General features: G+C 39.3%; 1 protein-coding gene across 5 annotated transcripts in view; it reads right to left on the reverse strand.

Annotated features, from left to right (window-relative positions):
• The window catches only part of jar (Myosin heavy chain 95F jaguar), a 67028-nt gene that overhangs the window by 36099 nt on the left and 14092 nt on the right, over positions 1 to 16837 (reverse strand). For all 5 annotated transcript variants that reach the window (XR_015536773.1, XM_022071967.2, XM_022071966.2 and 2 more), the window contains exons 2-6: positions 4345 to 4547; positions 4078 to 4151; positions 3843 to 3972; positions 1925 to 2089; positions 946 to 1208 (exon numbers count right to left, since the gene is read on the reverse strand). Coding sequence is in view for 4 of the 5 variants with exons in the window: in XM_022071967.2 (XP_021927659.1) it covers positions 946 to 1208; positions 1925 to 2089; positions 3843 to 3972; positions 4078 to 4151; positions 4345 to 4534 (822 nt within the window). In the remaining variant the exon portion in view is untranslated. The remainder of the gene's footprint in view (positions 1 to 945; positions 1209 to 1924; positions 2090 to 3842; positions 3973 to 4077; positions 4152 to 4344; positions 4548 to 16837) is intronic.

Here is a 16837-nt window from a genome sequence, read left to right on the forward strand (position 1 = left end):
GTGGAGACATTATAAATAATTTTTTATTATTATTATTAGTGTTCTGTCTGACGACAGGTCCATATGAACAGGATCCTTCCATCCTTTTCTCGGACTGGGACCTGTTCATATACGTTCTTGGCAGATGATCCAGAAGTGGTTTGCCATTGCCTTCTTCTCTGTGTGAATGGAGTAATTGTTGGGATGCCACGGAGGAAAACTCCGTGTTGCCTAGACCACGGCCTTGCCCAACACAAGTTATAAATTCGGGCACCGCCGGGAATCGAACCCGAGACCCCAGGATTACAAGGCCAGCGTTCTAACCGCTAGACCACCATAGTTCTTGTTCATGTGCTTATGCAGAGTTCAATGCATACTTTCAGTTTTTGGAAAAGAACCCCATTGAATGTTTGGTGCTAAGCAATGTTTTAGAAAACACTGCAATTGCCATTTTTAAAGTAGTTCTTGTACAGCCTCCACATGCTTTATTATATTTCTAAAAAAAGTGTGTACTTAAAGTCATGTAGAATGACACCGAAAGATAATCCTGTAGTATTCAATATATATAAATTTCCAGTATTTGAAAAAACAATAGAAAACCTGTGACATCTATTGCAATGTGAATTTACACTGATCATTGACCTCAATCTAGTGCCAAAATAAAGACATACACTTTCAACATTTCATGTAATTTCATGAAGATATCCTACTTTAAAATTCACTTTAACATTTCACTTCATGCTTAATTTTGGCAGATAATATGTCAAAGTCTGCATTTACAAAGAGAAAGAGTGGAAATCTCTAATTGGAAATATTTCCCCAACTGACATATATAATATTTTTTATAATAATCCTGACATCTGAAGTATCATATTTGTATAATATTAATTGCAATAATTTTTACTTAACTGATAAATTGATGATGAAAGGGAGAGATTAATCAAGCGATAAAAACATTAATCTTACATGGAAGTCGTCTGGCTTGGTGATGCTGAGCTGTTCCCGAAGTTTTTCAGGTGCACCAGCACAGAGGAGGTAGAAAACATGGTAGTTACGTTCATGTTCACTCTGTCGACAGATACGCGACTTTTCTAACAGATAATGGGAGATGAATCCACCAACCACCTGGCAACGGTTATCGAAGTGTACCTCCATGAATTTGCCAAAACGACTACTATTGTTGTTACGTGTTGTCTTGGCATTGCCAAATGCTTCCATGACAGGATTTGCTAAAATGGAAAAAGTTATAATTATACTTAATGTACTTCAATTTAATATTTCGTATTATAAACCTGAAACGGGCTTCACAAAACCCAGTCAAAGACAAAACAGCAGGTAAATAAGGACAAAGAAAAGTTATATTACCATGCATATTAGCACCTTGTGGCATAAAACAAACAAAAGTACCATGTGCATAAGTAAAATTAGTTATTCTGAAATGGCTTACTGTATTGCCATGAGAAACTTCCTTGTAAAATGCAGTCTACATAACTGTAACACAATTTAATTACATTACTTTTCAAGGATTACAAGTATTAACTCAGGAAAAGTTAAACTTTGTTACCTTCACTTATTATGAACCTGCATACAGTTGAAGTGCCTATAAACCTCTCAAGGTTAAGTGAACTGCACAGTGTTTATATTCAGATCATGGGTTCAAATCCTGGTCTGGAGACCAGATGTCCTGACTGAGTTTCATTATGGGTCTTTTCAGTCCTTCCAGGAAAATGAAGGATGTACTATAGAACAAATTTCTAACAAGTAAACTACCAATGAAATTATCCTTATATTTAAAGTAAAACTGAAATCCTGTTTGATGAACTCAGTATTCATTACTTGAAGATGAGGTTAAGAGGATATAATTTTGGGTTATTTTCGTACTTATTTATCAACATATTGACCCTTCTTTGCTTGCCAACCTGCTTTCAAAATATGTCTTACTCACCATCCAAGATTTTCTGTTCAATAGGCCCAGCAGTTGTTCCCCAAAGCTCACACACGTAGCGTAACAAGTACTTGGTTGATTCTGTCTTCCCTGCTCCAGACTCTCCAGACACTATAATTGACTGAGACTGCTTCAGAACTTTCATGTCACGAAACGACTTGTCAGCTGTGAATATGCGTTTTATTTATCAATAAATTTAAATATTTAACACTATACGGAATTTTGTTGCATTCTATCCAACGTATGCTAAAACATGCTGCAGTTAAACATCAAAATAAATTTGACAATCTTAAAATTAGAAAAATTAGTACGGTCTTGGTACTCTTTTGTGATAAATTAATGTAAATACACCTTAGTGAAGATCCTCTCTTTTGAAACTGAACATTAATTGGACCTGGTGGGGTGTCCTGTCAAAATACATAAACCACAAAGTTTATTAATGTTACAGTATTACATCTCTAGGATTTGAGGTTTTCACAGCGGTGAGTTTGAAGATGGCTGTCTTCTGGGTTGTTGCGCCATGTAGTCTGGTAGAAGTTTACAGACATTACAGAGCATTGTGGTAATTATACTTTATAAGAACAACAGTGCACAAAAATAACTTTTGTGTTATAAAACCTATTTATGAATAGAAATAGATAAGACTGTTGTAACAAAGAATTCTGTATATAATATATTTTATGTCATTATAAATTAAGTTTCTTCAACTGGTTGCACATACATAAAAACACATACAAATATACTGTAGATACAAACATGTTTAAAACATTAATTTCAACAAATTCTTTCATTTCGGTTTGAACAAAATTTGTTTGGCGATTAATAACAGCATTATCCTGGGACTAAAGGGACTGACAGAAAACAAAGTTCACCATTCGCCATCATTTGCTACTGTGGACGAATACGTACATCTGTATACTGACTCTACTATTTTCGTGAATGACATTTTATTTTGCATGTTGTTTGTCCAAAATTGAACTGATTTTAATTTAATTATCATTTTACTTATCCATAACATTTAGCTCATTTACTTATTAATTATTTTGCAATAAATTAATATTGTACATTTACATATTCAGTTCATTGTTTGTTTGCTTTTGTTTTGTAATGTTCGTATTGTTGCTAGTGCTTGGCTGTTGTCAAGCAATTTAATAAATGAATTGAATTATTATTATTATTAATATGGTACATTTATACATTTAGTTTCATTTGTATGTTTGTCTTTGTATTTGTAATGTTTTACTATTATTATTATTGAAATGAATTTAATTATTTATTATATTTTATCCTGTATTCTGGTTTAGTGCTTGGCTGTTGTCAAGCACTTTAATAAATGAATTTAATTGGATATTGTGCTTAGACACACAGATAACTTAACCTGCACTGGCTGCATGTCACAGTAGCATGCAGCTAAGCAAATTAAATGCCTGAGATAAAAATCCAGCAGACAATCATGCAGTACCAGGGTTTAATTCCCCTAATCTATACAATTACGGAAACAGGTTCTTTAACTTATATTTGGAAAAGAATATAATCATTTGAAAACGAGATACATATGCAAATTCTTCTGTCTCCAACCACTTTATATCTTCTGTTTTGCATGCTATATATCTATTGTTGATTCATTGCTAAGTTACCATAAAAAGTTTAATGCATAAAGCAATCTAGTTTAAACTTAAAAGATATAGCACCATGAGGTACCGCGGTATATTACCTTACTTAATGTTTCGTAAACATTAAGAAACAAAGTTTCTGTATGAAGCAACCGTGAGTTTATATGAAGGGGTGTAGGATTTGTACAATTAACAACTGCCATAAAATACCACTTAGTAATAACTTATATTAAGAAAGAAAAAAAACTATAAATTATCATTTAAAATTATGTTTCTACACTATAATACTCTTATGACACACGTACCAATAGCAAAAACATGAGGTGGAAGAACACCCAGAGATTTTCCCTGATACGTCTTGATTGTGTTTGAAGAATATAAGTCTTTAATTTCAAAGTATGGGTTCACAGCAATTAAAATGTTGGCTACATATGTCTGTAAAAAAAACAAAATTCATTTGTAAATAAATATCAATTTCTCTTCCACATACACACTGACAGATTACAATTAATTATCTACAAAATGCAAGTGATTACTCACATAAATCTTGTCTTTCTTGTATCGGGCACGAACGTTGTTTAGTAGAGTTGCTGGATTGAGATACATTAAGGAACCTGGAACAATTCAGTTATTTAATAATTTCCCTTCAGCTATGGCCGAATCACACAAGCCAGCTGGTGGAATAGCCGGTCATTATTATATTAATGATCGTGAGACTTAACAGTAAGGTCTAAACGTTGCTCACAGACAGGACATTCTGTAAATTGATATAAAAACAATACATTTTTTTAGTACAACAATTCTTACAGTTATCTTCAACATCCATTTGATCATACTGGTCAGCATAGCAAATCTGTTCCAGGTTGCAGGTGACTTTGGAGCGCTTGGAATCTGCAGTAAGAATTGTAGCTTCTCCGTTGTGTCCGATGTCTTGAATCGTCCCCAGAATAAACCCCTCCACGGGGTCTGGGACCCACACTTTCTGTTTTTCCATCATCTAGACCAGTATCCTACAATTATAAAGAATTATAAATGACTGATGTCAAAGATTTTACATTAATGGCTTCTGTAAAAGAAATTAGTTATTAGCCTGAATAGTAACAAGAAGATTTATCTAGCAAATATGTAAACAATCCTGATAGGAAAGTGAAAAGTTACAATTCACACAAGCAAGGACAATATAACCCATACAATGATGTCATTGTTCCACAGGTTTAAACCATTCTATGCTGGTTACCAACCAAAAAGCCTCGTACTGTTATTACAATTACCAGTCAAGCACTCATGGAGAGTGTAAGCCTCAACTAGTTGGCTAACAATGCATTTTATCTCATTGGTTCTGTTGTGTTCCAATGTGTGGAGTACCGCTGAACCACAGAAGTGACACAGAATAATTTCTATTGTTCTTTTCCATGTGTTAGCCTGGCTAACAGGATCTTAAAACCTTGCATACGGTATAGTGTATTGGAATATAAAACATGCATACAAATAAAACTGTTTACACTTTGATGGACACTAATGGCATTAGTGTCCTTCAAAGTGTAAACAGTTTTGTTTGTATGCATGTTTTATATTCTGGCTAACAGATCTAGTAGCGTGGTTAACATGAATACTCCACCACAATGTGTGCAAAAGTTGTCCTTTTTCTGAAGCTGTCCTAAATTATAACTTAGCGGTTCGTGAGTCATCTGTCTGAAAGGTCAATTATCAAAATTCCAGAGTCACAAATATCAATAATCGTAACACCTATTATCAAAATGTCAACTGTCTGAAACGTCAATTATCCAAGGGACAGAGTCGTTAATACTAAAGATAAGTTAGAAGGTTATTCTTACTTGTAAACAAAAGTTTGTAGTTCAGCCTGTACACACCTTGCTTGGTGTGATATTGAAATTTGTAAAAACAAGTCTGTCATATTACTGCCGGAGTTCCTCCGGTGTTCTGAGGCGAATCACCTGCCTCAAGCTGTCACACACACACACACACACACACACACACACACACACACACACAACTACATACATCTGGCATCAGTGTATTTTGTCGAAGCGTGACACATCAGGTTATGCACACGGGAAGCTGGGTACAGACGTGACTGAATGAATACCAACGTTTGACAATACCGTAAAATCTGTTTTTCATCATGAAGTGTAAGGAAAAACACGTTGCTCTCTTGACATTCCGTACAAAAGTTCAATACAAAACAAAAAAAATCTCTTTCGTAGTTCGTCTAGAGGCCTATATTAGTTCCAAGGATTTGTTATTTGGCCAAGTGTCATCATTTTGAAAACAGATCGTATGATTGTAAAATGTCAAGTTTATCACAGCGGCGAATATGAAGATAACCTTCTGGGATGTTGCGCTCTGATGATGGAGGCAGGAAGTATCTCTGAGGTCAATTTCTACAAGACTACAAGGCCCAACACCCCAGAAAATGCATCTTTAAATCTTATTGGAGAGGTTATAAGACGTTGAATGAAAGCTAAAAATTGCTCAGTTGGTAAACAAATCAATTTGTATCATGGACTAATCATGTTCCAAAACCATGGTATGTTTGGACATTGCATAATCCCTTGTACCGCTTGTCAAAACAAATTGCCATGTTTGAAATTTCATCAGTCACTAAAAGTGTACGTATATTCCGATTACTTTAATATCCTGTTCAAATACAGATATATCCGTCAATCGTTCTGTCCATTTATCTTATGATTTACTCCATACAGCACTTCTCCGATAACACGAGACAGTGACAGTACTTCTTCCTCTATCTTCAAGGAGAGTAAACGCGTTTGATAAGCACGGTGGTAGATATAAACTACCTTCACAACTCCAGCACAAGGTAGACACCGCCCACAGATAAAAGACTCGGTATTATATATGGCCCTATATAAAAGTCAGTTTGATGTTTGCATGCGCCCACAGTGGGTACTGTGTAATTGCATAATCTACCAGGAGATGGCTAAACAAAATGTTGAACTCTGGCAATCTGTGGAATAGTAGAAGGCTCAACAGCGAGAACGACATTTTCTAGTTTCTTTATTCTGTGACGCAGTACGTAGCATGGACAGGTGAAATGAACGTGGGAGACTGCAGAGGATTGATACGAAAGAGATGTAAAGAAAGAACTGGGATAGAAGACGATATATAAATCATTTCCCGTTGAATTACAACCATTACAGACCATTCCACTAACAAGTTACAACGAATATGAAACAAAAATAATACGTCTTCGAGTTCCCAAGACGAATTCGTAACAGTTGGGTCTGAATATTATAAATTTTATAGTTTTATATTGTACACCGAGGCCAAATCCTTCTTTCCGTTCTTAAAAGCTACACCCTCTATTCGAGTAACAAACATTCAGGTTATACAAAAGGAGGATAAGTTCTTGGCTAGCTGAACGACTGCTAGCTTCCCAAGAAACAAAGATGAAAAGTTCAGAACACAAAATGTGCAACCTAGACAGAAACAAGGTGCTCAGAAATAACTGTCCACACATTCAATAAACATAAACCGAGCTTTAAACAGAATATATAAAGCACGTGTGATGTTTCTGAGACAGAAGTATTAATTGCTTATCGAGAGGATCAAATTTTAATGCATGTACGAAACTCGTACGGTATGTGTTATCCCTGTAGTTAGGCTCAAAATTATCTTATTTCAACGTTATCAGCGTTTTAAGACTAAGTTTCATTCCTGAGGTGGTTTGTCACCACTCCATAAAAACGTGTCAAGTAGGCTTGTCTAATTAACAAGAAATACATGACATCATTCACTTGGAATTATCTTATGGTTTACTTTCCTTATTACAGAACTAAAGATTATTCATATAAAACTATCCGTTGTCTTGTACATTTGCAATTTTTGTGACGTAAATACGTCTATAAGGAAGGGTCATTCGGCAAAAAAGTGGAACGAAAAAGGGATCTAAGATACACAGAACAAAACGCCTAAGAGGTCATTTGGACCTAAGAAGGTTTAAGTAAGAGTACATGGGAAAAAATAAATAAATCGAGACTTCATAAATCATACATTTTTTACCTAAAGTAGTTGACGAAGTTTGAGACAAATAGCGCGTTGAAGGAAACATTAAATATACGCAAACGTTGGCTGAAAACCTTCATGGATGTAGGATTTGAGGTTTTCACAGCGATGAGTCTGAAGATGGCTGTATTCTGGTAGAATTTTAACAACGTTTAAGTGGTCATCAGCGAGGCGAGTAGCCCTGATGATTGAGGCAGCAAGCACCTCTGAAACGTCAGTAAAGTTCTACCAGACTACACGGCGCAACAACCCAGAAGACAGCCATCTTCAACTTAACGGATGCCTCTGTCAATTGGCCTATATTGACTTCGATATGGGCTGAAGAACAGCGATCGATTTCAAAACCACGAAGTCCAGACCTTCTGTCCAGCGGATACTGGATACTCCCTCCTTATTGGTCATCATCTAGTAGAGATTAATACGTGAGTTCCACATCCACTCCCCCATAAATCTCCACGATGTAGTGGTTAATTAACCCTTTAAAGCCCCGTGATTACTGTTTTAATAATAATTCTGAATTTTGTGTTTATGGATTTCGTATGATTCTCACTGTAAAGTAAAGTAAAGTTTGTCCCACTATACGCCATGTAGGCACTTGGGGGGAGAGGAGGTATAGCTCCTCTCTTCCTTGACCTCGGCACTAGATGGGGGTGAGTGGTCAGCATCACGCCCCGGCCGGCTTTACCCCCGGGAAAGGACCCCGGTACCCATTGTAGAGGAGGCTGGGTGGGCCCCAGAGCCGGTCTGGACACAGAGGCTAGAGGAAAAATCCTCTGCCCCCGTCGGGGATCGAATTCCGGCCGTCCAGCCCGTATCTAGTCACTATACTGACTGAGCTATCCCGGCTCATATGATTCTCCTCCGCAAACGCATTGCTGTTTCCTGTCCATCCGGCCCAGTGAGAGTTACGAGGGACTTAATTCTCCTCTCCTGCTTTTGAACAAACACTCGACAACATTATTATCGTCGAGGGTGTTGCATAGAAAAGTGGAATTTCAGGCGCGGTCCGAATCAATCACAGGAAATGGAGCTGTCACGTATGGGCTAACGGAACTCCGCTGGTGGACGGAGTCACTGGTCAGCCAGGAAACACGCTCAGCTGATAACGCAAACAATATTCCACCTTGGCAGCTCCTTTGTTCCCTGTACACATTGAGTTTGGAACTACGTACAACTGAAAAAGTGCAAGGGCTGCGATCAACCAACTATTACAGGAAATCTCACGTCGACTTGTTTCTAAAAAACCGACTCATTTTGCGTTTTCGAGCTATTTATTCCATCAAGTCCGTCGGAAATACGAAGCTGTTGGAAGGTCTTCTCTAACGCTTACTTTGGGATGGGTTTAGAACGGTCGGTACTAAAACAAGAAGTTATGGGAAGATTTTAAAACACATACTTTAATTAAAATGCTTCAGTTTGCATGATGAGGCTAGCAAGAACTATAAATTAACAAATATGCAACTTATTAATCAGTCTCTGTGTGTAATTTCGTCAGGTAGATATATCGATTGAATTAAATCTGCCAGATTGAATAGCAAAGTTTCGCGCAGTCACCATGTTTGCTTTACATAAATTCTGACATTTGTAACAAATCTACTGGCTGGGCATGTAGCGCGCATGGATGGGACAAGAGGTGTGCACCGGGTACTGGTTGGGAAGCCTGAGGGGAAGAGATCTCTGGGGAGACCTAGACGTAGATGGGAGGATAATGTCAGGCGGGATCTATGGGAGATAGGAGTTGAAGGAGACTGGAGTTTGTTGGCCCAGGACAGGGTCCGGTGGAGGGCTTTGGTTAATTCGGTGATGAACCTTCGGGTTTCATAAGCCATCTGGTTGGTTGGGTCCACTATTTGGGAAGCCTGAGGGGAAGAGATCTCTGGGGAGACCTAGACGTAGATGGGAGGATAATGTCAGGCGGGATCTATGGGAGATAGGAGTTTAAGGAAACTGGATTTTGTTGGCCCAGGACAGGGTCCTTTGGAGAGCTTTGGTTAATTCGGTGATGAACCTTCGGGTTTCATAAGCCATCTGGTTGGTTGGGTCCACTATTTGGGAAGCCTGAGGGGAAGAGACCGCTGGCGAGACCTAGACGTAGATGGGAGAATAAACTCAGGCGGGATCTATGGGAGATAGGAGTCGAAGGAGACTGGATTATGTTGGACCAGGATAGGACTTTGGTTAATTCGGTGATGAACCTCCGGGTTCCGTAAGCCATCTAGTTGGTTGGGTCCACTATTTGAGAAGCCTCAGGGGAAGAGACCGCTGGGGAGACCTAGACGTAGATGGGAGGATAATCTCAGGCGGGATCTATGGGAGATAGGAGTTGAAGGAGACCGGATTTTGTTGGCCCAGGACAGGGTCCGGTGGAGGGCTTTGGTTAATTCGGTGATGAACCTTCGGGTTTCATAAGCCATCTGGTTGGTTGGGTCCACTATTTGGGAAGCCTGAGGGTAAGAGACCGCTGGGGAGACCTAGACGTAGATGGGAGGATAATCTCAGGCGGGATCTATGGGAGATAGGAGTTGAAGGAGACTGGATTTTGTAGGCCCAGGACAGGGTCCGGTGGAGGGCTTTGGTTAATTCGGTGATGAACCTTCCGGTTCGGTAAGCCATCTAGTTAGTTAGTTAGTAACAAATCTACGTTTTAACTCATTGAAGAGAATCTAAACAACGTTTAAAAACGTAGTTATTTTCTTACAGAAAACACAACACGTCTTCGTTACAAAGTTTCAAAGCGTTGGTAATTAGTACGTTGTTCTGAATTTCTTTTAACAGAGAACATCATGAAAAGTGGATTAGTAAGTGAAGTGAAAGCTAGGGCGAAATTTGGACAGATGAACAATGGTGAAACACGTTAAGATGTTACTGATACCGTGGGAGAAGTTGCGACCTGTTCTCGAAGTCTCTTTACTGAGAAATAACTAAAGTTGACGTGAGAGCGAGAGAAATTATTCAACCATTCGGAACACGCCAAACAAAACGCGTTCTTGAGGACGTACTCGTCAACTGTTTCGACTCACAAAGTGCCTAATCTGCTTTAAGCAAACACCTCACTGCCCCCGCCTCCTCACACACACCAATCATTTACGGCGAGACAAAGCGAAGACGTGTTCGACTGTGTAGGATTTCAGGTTTTCACGGCAGTCTGAAGATGGCTGCCTTCTGGGGTGTTGCGCCGTGTAGACTGCTAGAAGTTTACCGATGTTTCATAGGTCCTTGCTACCTCTAACATCGCCCTGATGATGGAGGCAGCAAGAGCCTAATACTAGGCTATCTGATGATAAGTTACGCGGTATGAAGCTCCGCGTTATGTATTTTTTCTTTTTTCCATTCTTCCTCTCTCGGGGAACCAAACATTGTCCCCAAGGTCTTTTTTAAGGAGGAAACAAAAGATATATTTTCTTTGTTAAAAGCCTTCTGATACACGAGTTCAGCGTCCCACTTAAACTCGAATCATCACCGTTATAAACGTGCACGGTCGCAAGTTCCGAATCGAGAGTCATTGCAGCTGCCAGCGGAACGGACGATGAAAAGATTAAATTCCTTCTCTGTATCGAGATATGCTCCTAGCAAATTACTGGAGAACTTTTAACACGTCTTTGACGTAAGAGGTTCTTCACTCTCATAATTATTATAATGATTATAATCAAATTAAAATCGCAAATAGTGAGTCAACAATTTTGAAGCCGAATCTGAATAAAATTTAATAAACCAGTCCTTACCTCAAAGTAAACACAACGCGTTTCCATTACAAACATCAACTCATTGATTCTGTTTAACGAAAAGATCGCTTTTTATTCTGGGAATCACAGAAAAATTCAGCGTTACTGATTATTAAAAGCAGGTGGTACATATAGTTTCCACTGGGAATTATAGGGATAACACACAAAGTAAAGAACTTAATAAAAGTCAAATACTGAAAACACTTAACTGCGCCCTCTGGACATTTCTCTTTTCTTGGTTTAGGTGATCAACAACGCACGGAATCGACATTTTTATGCTTACAATTCTGCTGATCGTGACATAACGCTTTATGGTTTCGTGTTCCAACTCGCTGTTCTGTCACGGCTCGCTGCTGATTCTCACAAATGTTACGTCTCCCTCAGCACGTCAGAGGAAAAGAAAATTGTTCATCTATCACTTTCACTGGCCTATGCTAATCAACCCATTCTATGGCTACTCTACAACCTGACCCTCGGATTTTCATTCTATCACCTGCTTTGACAATCAAATACTGAATTTTAAAGGACAACTGATGAGTTTTGTATAATTCCAACCATAAGCAGGGACTGTTTCCTTAAACAGCTTTAACCAACTGATTTTTTGTTGTGGAGACGTGTTTTCTTCGAGATATGAACCGAATTCTCAAATATTATTCCAGGACACGCGGGTATTGTCTGGGAAACTTCGTGGCCCAAAATCTGTTCCTCCCGTTAAATGTAGAACCTCTCACTACTCTTTCTACTTCTGTGGCGGAGACTCCCTCACACACATCCTGACATAGGAAACAAATCCAATTAGGCCACCTTCTAGCGGCTTCCTGTGGATGCACGTAAATGTAATCCAAACGAGACGCCATTATCGTTAAGTTGACAGTCCGTCTGCACAACTTTTATGACCAATGTTTATCAAACTCCACTACATGTTTCGACCGTAATAGGTCATCTTCAGGTGGCCGAAACTAATAGATATCAATGCTATAATGATCTATGTATAAGTAAGAACTGGATTTTAAATATTATTTAGATTAGCTTAGTGCTTAAATATTACGTTCTTGGTTGTTAGACGAAAAGTTGAATAAATTAAAAGTTAAATAATCCAACTTGCCTCGTTCGTCAATTTTAAGAACCACGGTTTAAGCCAATGCTGAGGTAACGTCTGTGTGTGACTACGAAATTAGTATCTTGTCGTGACACCTCGAGACAGCTTACACGTGAATAATTTTCTATAATCACTGATGCTCTTCGATCATCTTAATTAACAAAAAAATTTCGTATCCCTGGCACTTCTGTACCACTTGTGTGTGTGTTCATTTATATTAATTCGTTCACAACTCAGCTGTTCCGTGAACCACATGGACAAAGCTCATGGATCACACTTTGGGAACCTTTGACATAAATCTTTTATTTCGATGTTTATAATATTATTTTTCAATAAGGTGACTATTAAACTAAATTACAGAAAAAATCTAGCTGTGCCATGTTACATCTGTATATGGCGATTAGAATTACAACAAAATGAACATCGAGTCCAACTGAACATTAAAATTCGCGAACGTACAAAAAGGGCGTGTGTTCCGACTGGAAGATCCACTGTGACTCCCCATGACCTTACGGAACACTCAGCACTGTATCCGCCCAAGTTCTACCACGTGACAGAGCTGAAAAATAATTAAATAATAACTTCCATATTACGTGTCCACATCCATTCCTCCCCCTCGATATGACGTAATGGTCAGTGACGAAGTAACCAGTACAGACCTTGCATTAGTAGTATCAAGGTTACGGTCAAGTTTATGGACACGCCGTGTTGGCAACAAGTTAGTCCAGAAACCTGTTCCTGGCTAAGTATGGTCAGATCGTGAACTGGGAATTGGGCTGAGCTGAAGACGGCCACTGTGGGAGTGTCGATAAGGTACAAACCTGTGCTCCAGCCATAAAGGAGTATTGGTGGAGTGGGTGTTAAGCTCCATGCATGCCAGACCTCAGCATTATATCTGGAATCGAATCCAGCCCCTACTAAGCCACTTTACTGACTCCCGGCACGTTAATGTATCAGATTATCAAGAAAGATGTAACTTGTATCAAACCCGTTTAAACAGACCTCTACGAGAGAAAGATTTGGCGATAAGATGACTCAACAGACAACAAATATTTTTGTAATGACATAATTTTCTTCCATTGCCCTCCCCCACCCCCCAAAAAAATTCTTTCCAGCTGTCAGAACATAGCAGTGCAGTGGCTGACACTCCTCCATATTCGGGAGGTTTTGAGTTCGTGTCGGATCTGACACAGCCCAGGACCTCACAAATATGAAGGAGTGATAACCACACTCATCTTTCATTTAGACAATAATCGAATCCAGCGTTTAGACCTTTGACGCTGTTGCCCTAATGAGGTCATTTAATACGAATTTTATCTCGGCTTTGAATTTTAACAATGCATGACGTGAAAGAGACCCGTGGATGCCTGCCAGATTATTAACCTTTCAAACTGGAAACCTTTATTTCAACATCATTATCGTCCACGATAGAAGTTCTGGTGGCGGTGGAAATTCAATTCCTGACTACGTTTCATAGAAATACTAAATGCAGAATTTCCACACTTGGGAAATGGATACTGTAGTGAATAAGAAACAATCAGTGTGTGCAATATCTGGACGTATTACGAAAGTGTAATTCCAGGATTAGACGCCCGCCACGCTGGTCTTGTAATCCTGGGGTCTCGGGTTCGATTCCCGGCGGTGCCCGAATTTATAACTTGTGTTGGACAAGGCCGTGGTCTAGGCAACACGGAGTTTTCCTTAGGGGGCTTCCCCGGTTTCTCCGTGGCATCCCATTCACACACAGAAGAAGGCAATGGCAAACCACTTCTGGATCATCTGCCAAGAACGTATATGAACAGGTCCCAGTCCGAGAAAAGGATCAAAGGATCCTGTTCATATGGACCTGTCGTCAGACAGAACACTAAATAAATTCAAGGATGCGTCCGGAGTGCTCCGGCTAGTCGACTAAATGTGCACACAGCCCAGAATGTTTGCAGTTAACCACTCACGCGAAGTTCATGCATCTTCCTCAAAGGTGAGTTCACTCTTTTAACCTGCCTTAACATAACATAACCGTAACATTTTTTGACAAAGCATCCATATCAGGCCACGAACAAACCTGAAATTATTTCTGAACGTCACACGTTATTGTTCTGTTTAGAGTTTTCACTAAGAAAGTGTTGTTTAAACATGTTTACTGTTTTCCCTCTGTCGTAGATCTTCAGGTGAGAGATGTCGCTCTGGATGATCAAGTACGTTCAGCCTCTCTGCCGATAATGAAAGTTCTAGAAACTATGCCAAATGCAAGGCTTGGAGTTAAAACAGAGGTAACTAGAAAGAGACGATGGGAATGTTTAGATGGAGCGATGGGTGGGAGACAGCGGAGGGGAAGTTGAGACCAGGAAGTCTGTCATCATGAAAACTCGTTGCTCATTGCCAACGACGGTCGAACGATTCTACCAGCTGTTCCTACACAACGAGCTTTTACCATTAACCTTGATAACGGCAACAAAACTTCTTTGTCCACACATCCACATCACTCACAGGCGCATTTCCTGCAACTGAGGTCAATGTTTTCGATTTTCAAAATACCTGAACCGAATCGAACTTCGACTAAAATGCTTATTACATCGGGGGAGAGGGGGTTGAGGATTTCCAGCTGACGCCCTTGCTCATTCTGATGGATAATGGCGTCGACCTGGCATGGATAATGTCGACAGAATAATTTTAATCACATAATTTTTTCCACGTTTAGTAGGTTCAAAATAGGACTGGAGGTTTTCACGGCTGTTTGTCCGAAGATGGCTGTAATCTGGTGAAAGTATTTAACGGTTCTGAGATCTTTGCTGCCTCCATCATCAGGGTGATTATGATGGAGACAGCCATCTTCAGGTTCAAAATAATTAGCATAAGCCATGGTAAAAGAAAAACTGACGCATGATTGATACTTAACAGATCGTATTTCATGTCACCTGTAATGTAGAAAAAATATAATTTATGTCTTATGTTCGTATGTATACTGTATAGTAATACTTACACAAATGTAAAGAAAAATCATCAAATATGATCTGTGAGAGATTTCTCAAAGTTTCTTTCGTTTCCTGACTTTTTGGAGTTACATCAATTTATCCCGCACAAGCAAATTCTTCCCAACAGCTAAATACCGTTATATATGTCGTTCGTCATTCTGGCAGACAATACGACCTAATTCGAACGCTTTTATTTGAATAAAATATATTTTTCGGACAAATCCCTCATTCCTTTCATATTATGTAGTAAGTCTGTAATTCAACTTCTCCTACGTTCATCACATAGCGTGATTAATTTTCAATTCTTGATGACATGTTTTTGCATATTATGATTTCGGCACTGAACGGTAAGTACAGTTTCTGATCTCATACAATGAGAATTACCAATCTTACCTCTCCATCTCCATTGGTTTTAAAAAAAAATTAGTACCTCTACAAAGGCTGTCAGTACTTAATAAATAAAAAGTTTAACTTGTAACAAGGAAAAACATTGCAATTGCATATGCCTACTAGAATGTGATAGTAATCCTGGGGTCTCGGGTTCGATTCCCGGCGGTGCCCGAATTTATAACTTGTGTTGGGCAAGGCCGTGGTCTAGGCAACACGGAGTTTTCCTCCGGGGGCTTCCCCGGTTTCTCCGTGGCATCCCAACAATTACTCCATTCACACACAGAAGAAGGCAATGGCAAACTACTTCTGGATCATCTGCCAAGAACGTGTATGAACAGGTCCCAGTCCGAGAAAAGGATGGAAGGATCCTGTTCATATGGACCTGTCGTCAGACAGAACACTAAATAAATAAATGATGGCCACGGTGGTCTAGCGGTTAGAACGCTGGCCTTGTAATCCTGGGGTCTTGGGTTCGATTCCCGGCGGTGCCCGAATTTATAACTTGTGTTGGGCAAGGCCGTGGTCTAGGCAACACGGAGCTTTCCTCCGTGGCATCCCAACAATTACTCCATTCACACACAGAAGAAGGCAATGGCAAACCACTTCTGGATCATCTGCCAAGAACGTATATGAACAGGTCCCAGTCCGAGAAAAGGATGGAAGGATCCTGTTCATATGGATCTGTCGTCAGACAGAACACTAAATAAAAATAAACTAGAATGTAGACAATGGAGTTTTTAGATTCTCCATACGTCATTGACCTTTGATTTTCAAGTACAGAAGATATAAGCCTTTTGACAGAAATGTAATCAGTCTAGAAACCATACAACAGCCAAAAATTCTGCCGTTGACAAACCTACGAAGCGACGAAGAATGTTTACTGAACGAATGGATCCCCTCAGTTAGTCATAAAAACCACTACCCTTACGAAACTCGAAGGTTCATTACAGTTTTCACAACAGCCCATCACCGACCCTTGTATTAACCCAGCCCACCCTCGTCACCACACCTAAAACCCGTTTTACTTTAGACCCATTTTAATATTATCCCCATCTAGCCTATGTTTATATCTT

The sequence above is a fragment of the Zootermopsis nevadensis genome, unplaced genomic scaffold (assembly GCF_977971745.1).
Source record: "Zootermopsis nevadensis isolate Lab colony 2312 unplaced genomic scaffold, Znev_1.0 Znev_ptg000024l, whole genome shotgun sequence".
In the NCBI taxonomy this organism is placed as follows: Eukaryota; Metazoa; Arthropoda; class Insecta; order Blattodea; family Termopsidae; genus Zootermopsis; species Zootermopsis nevadensis.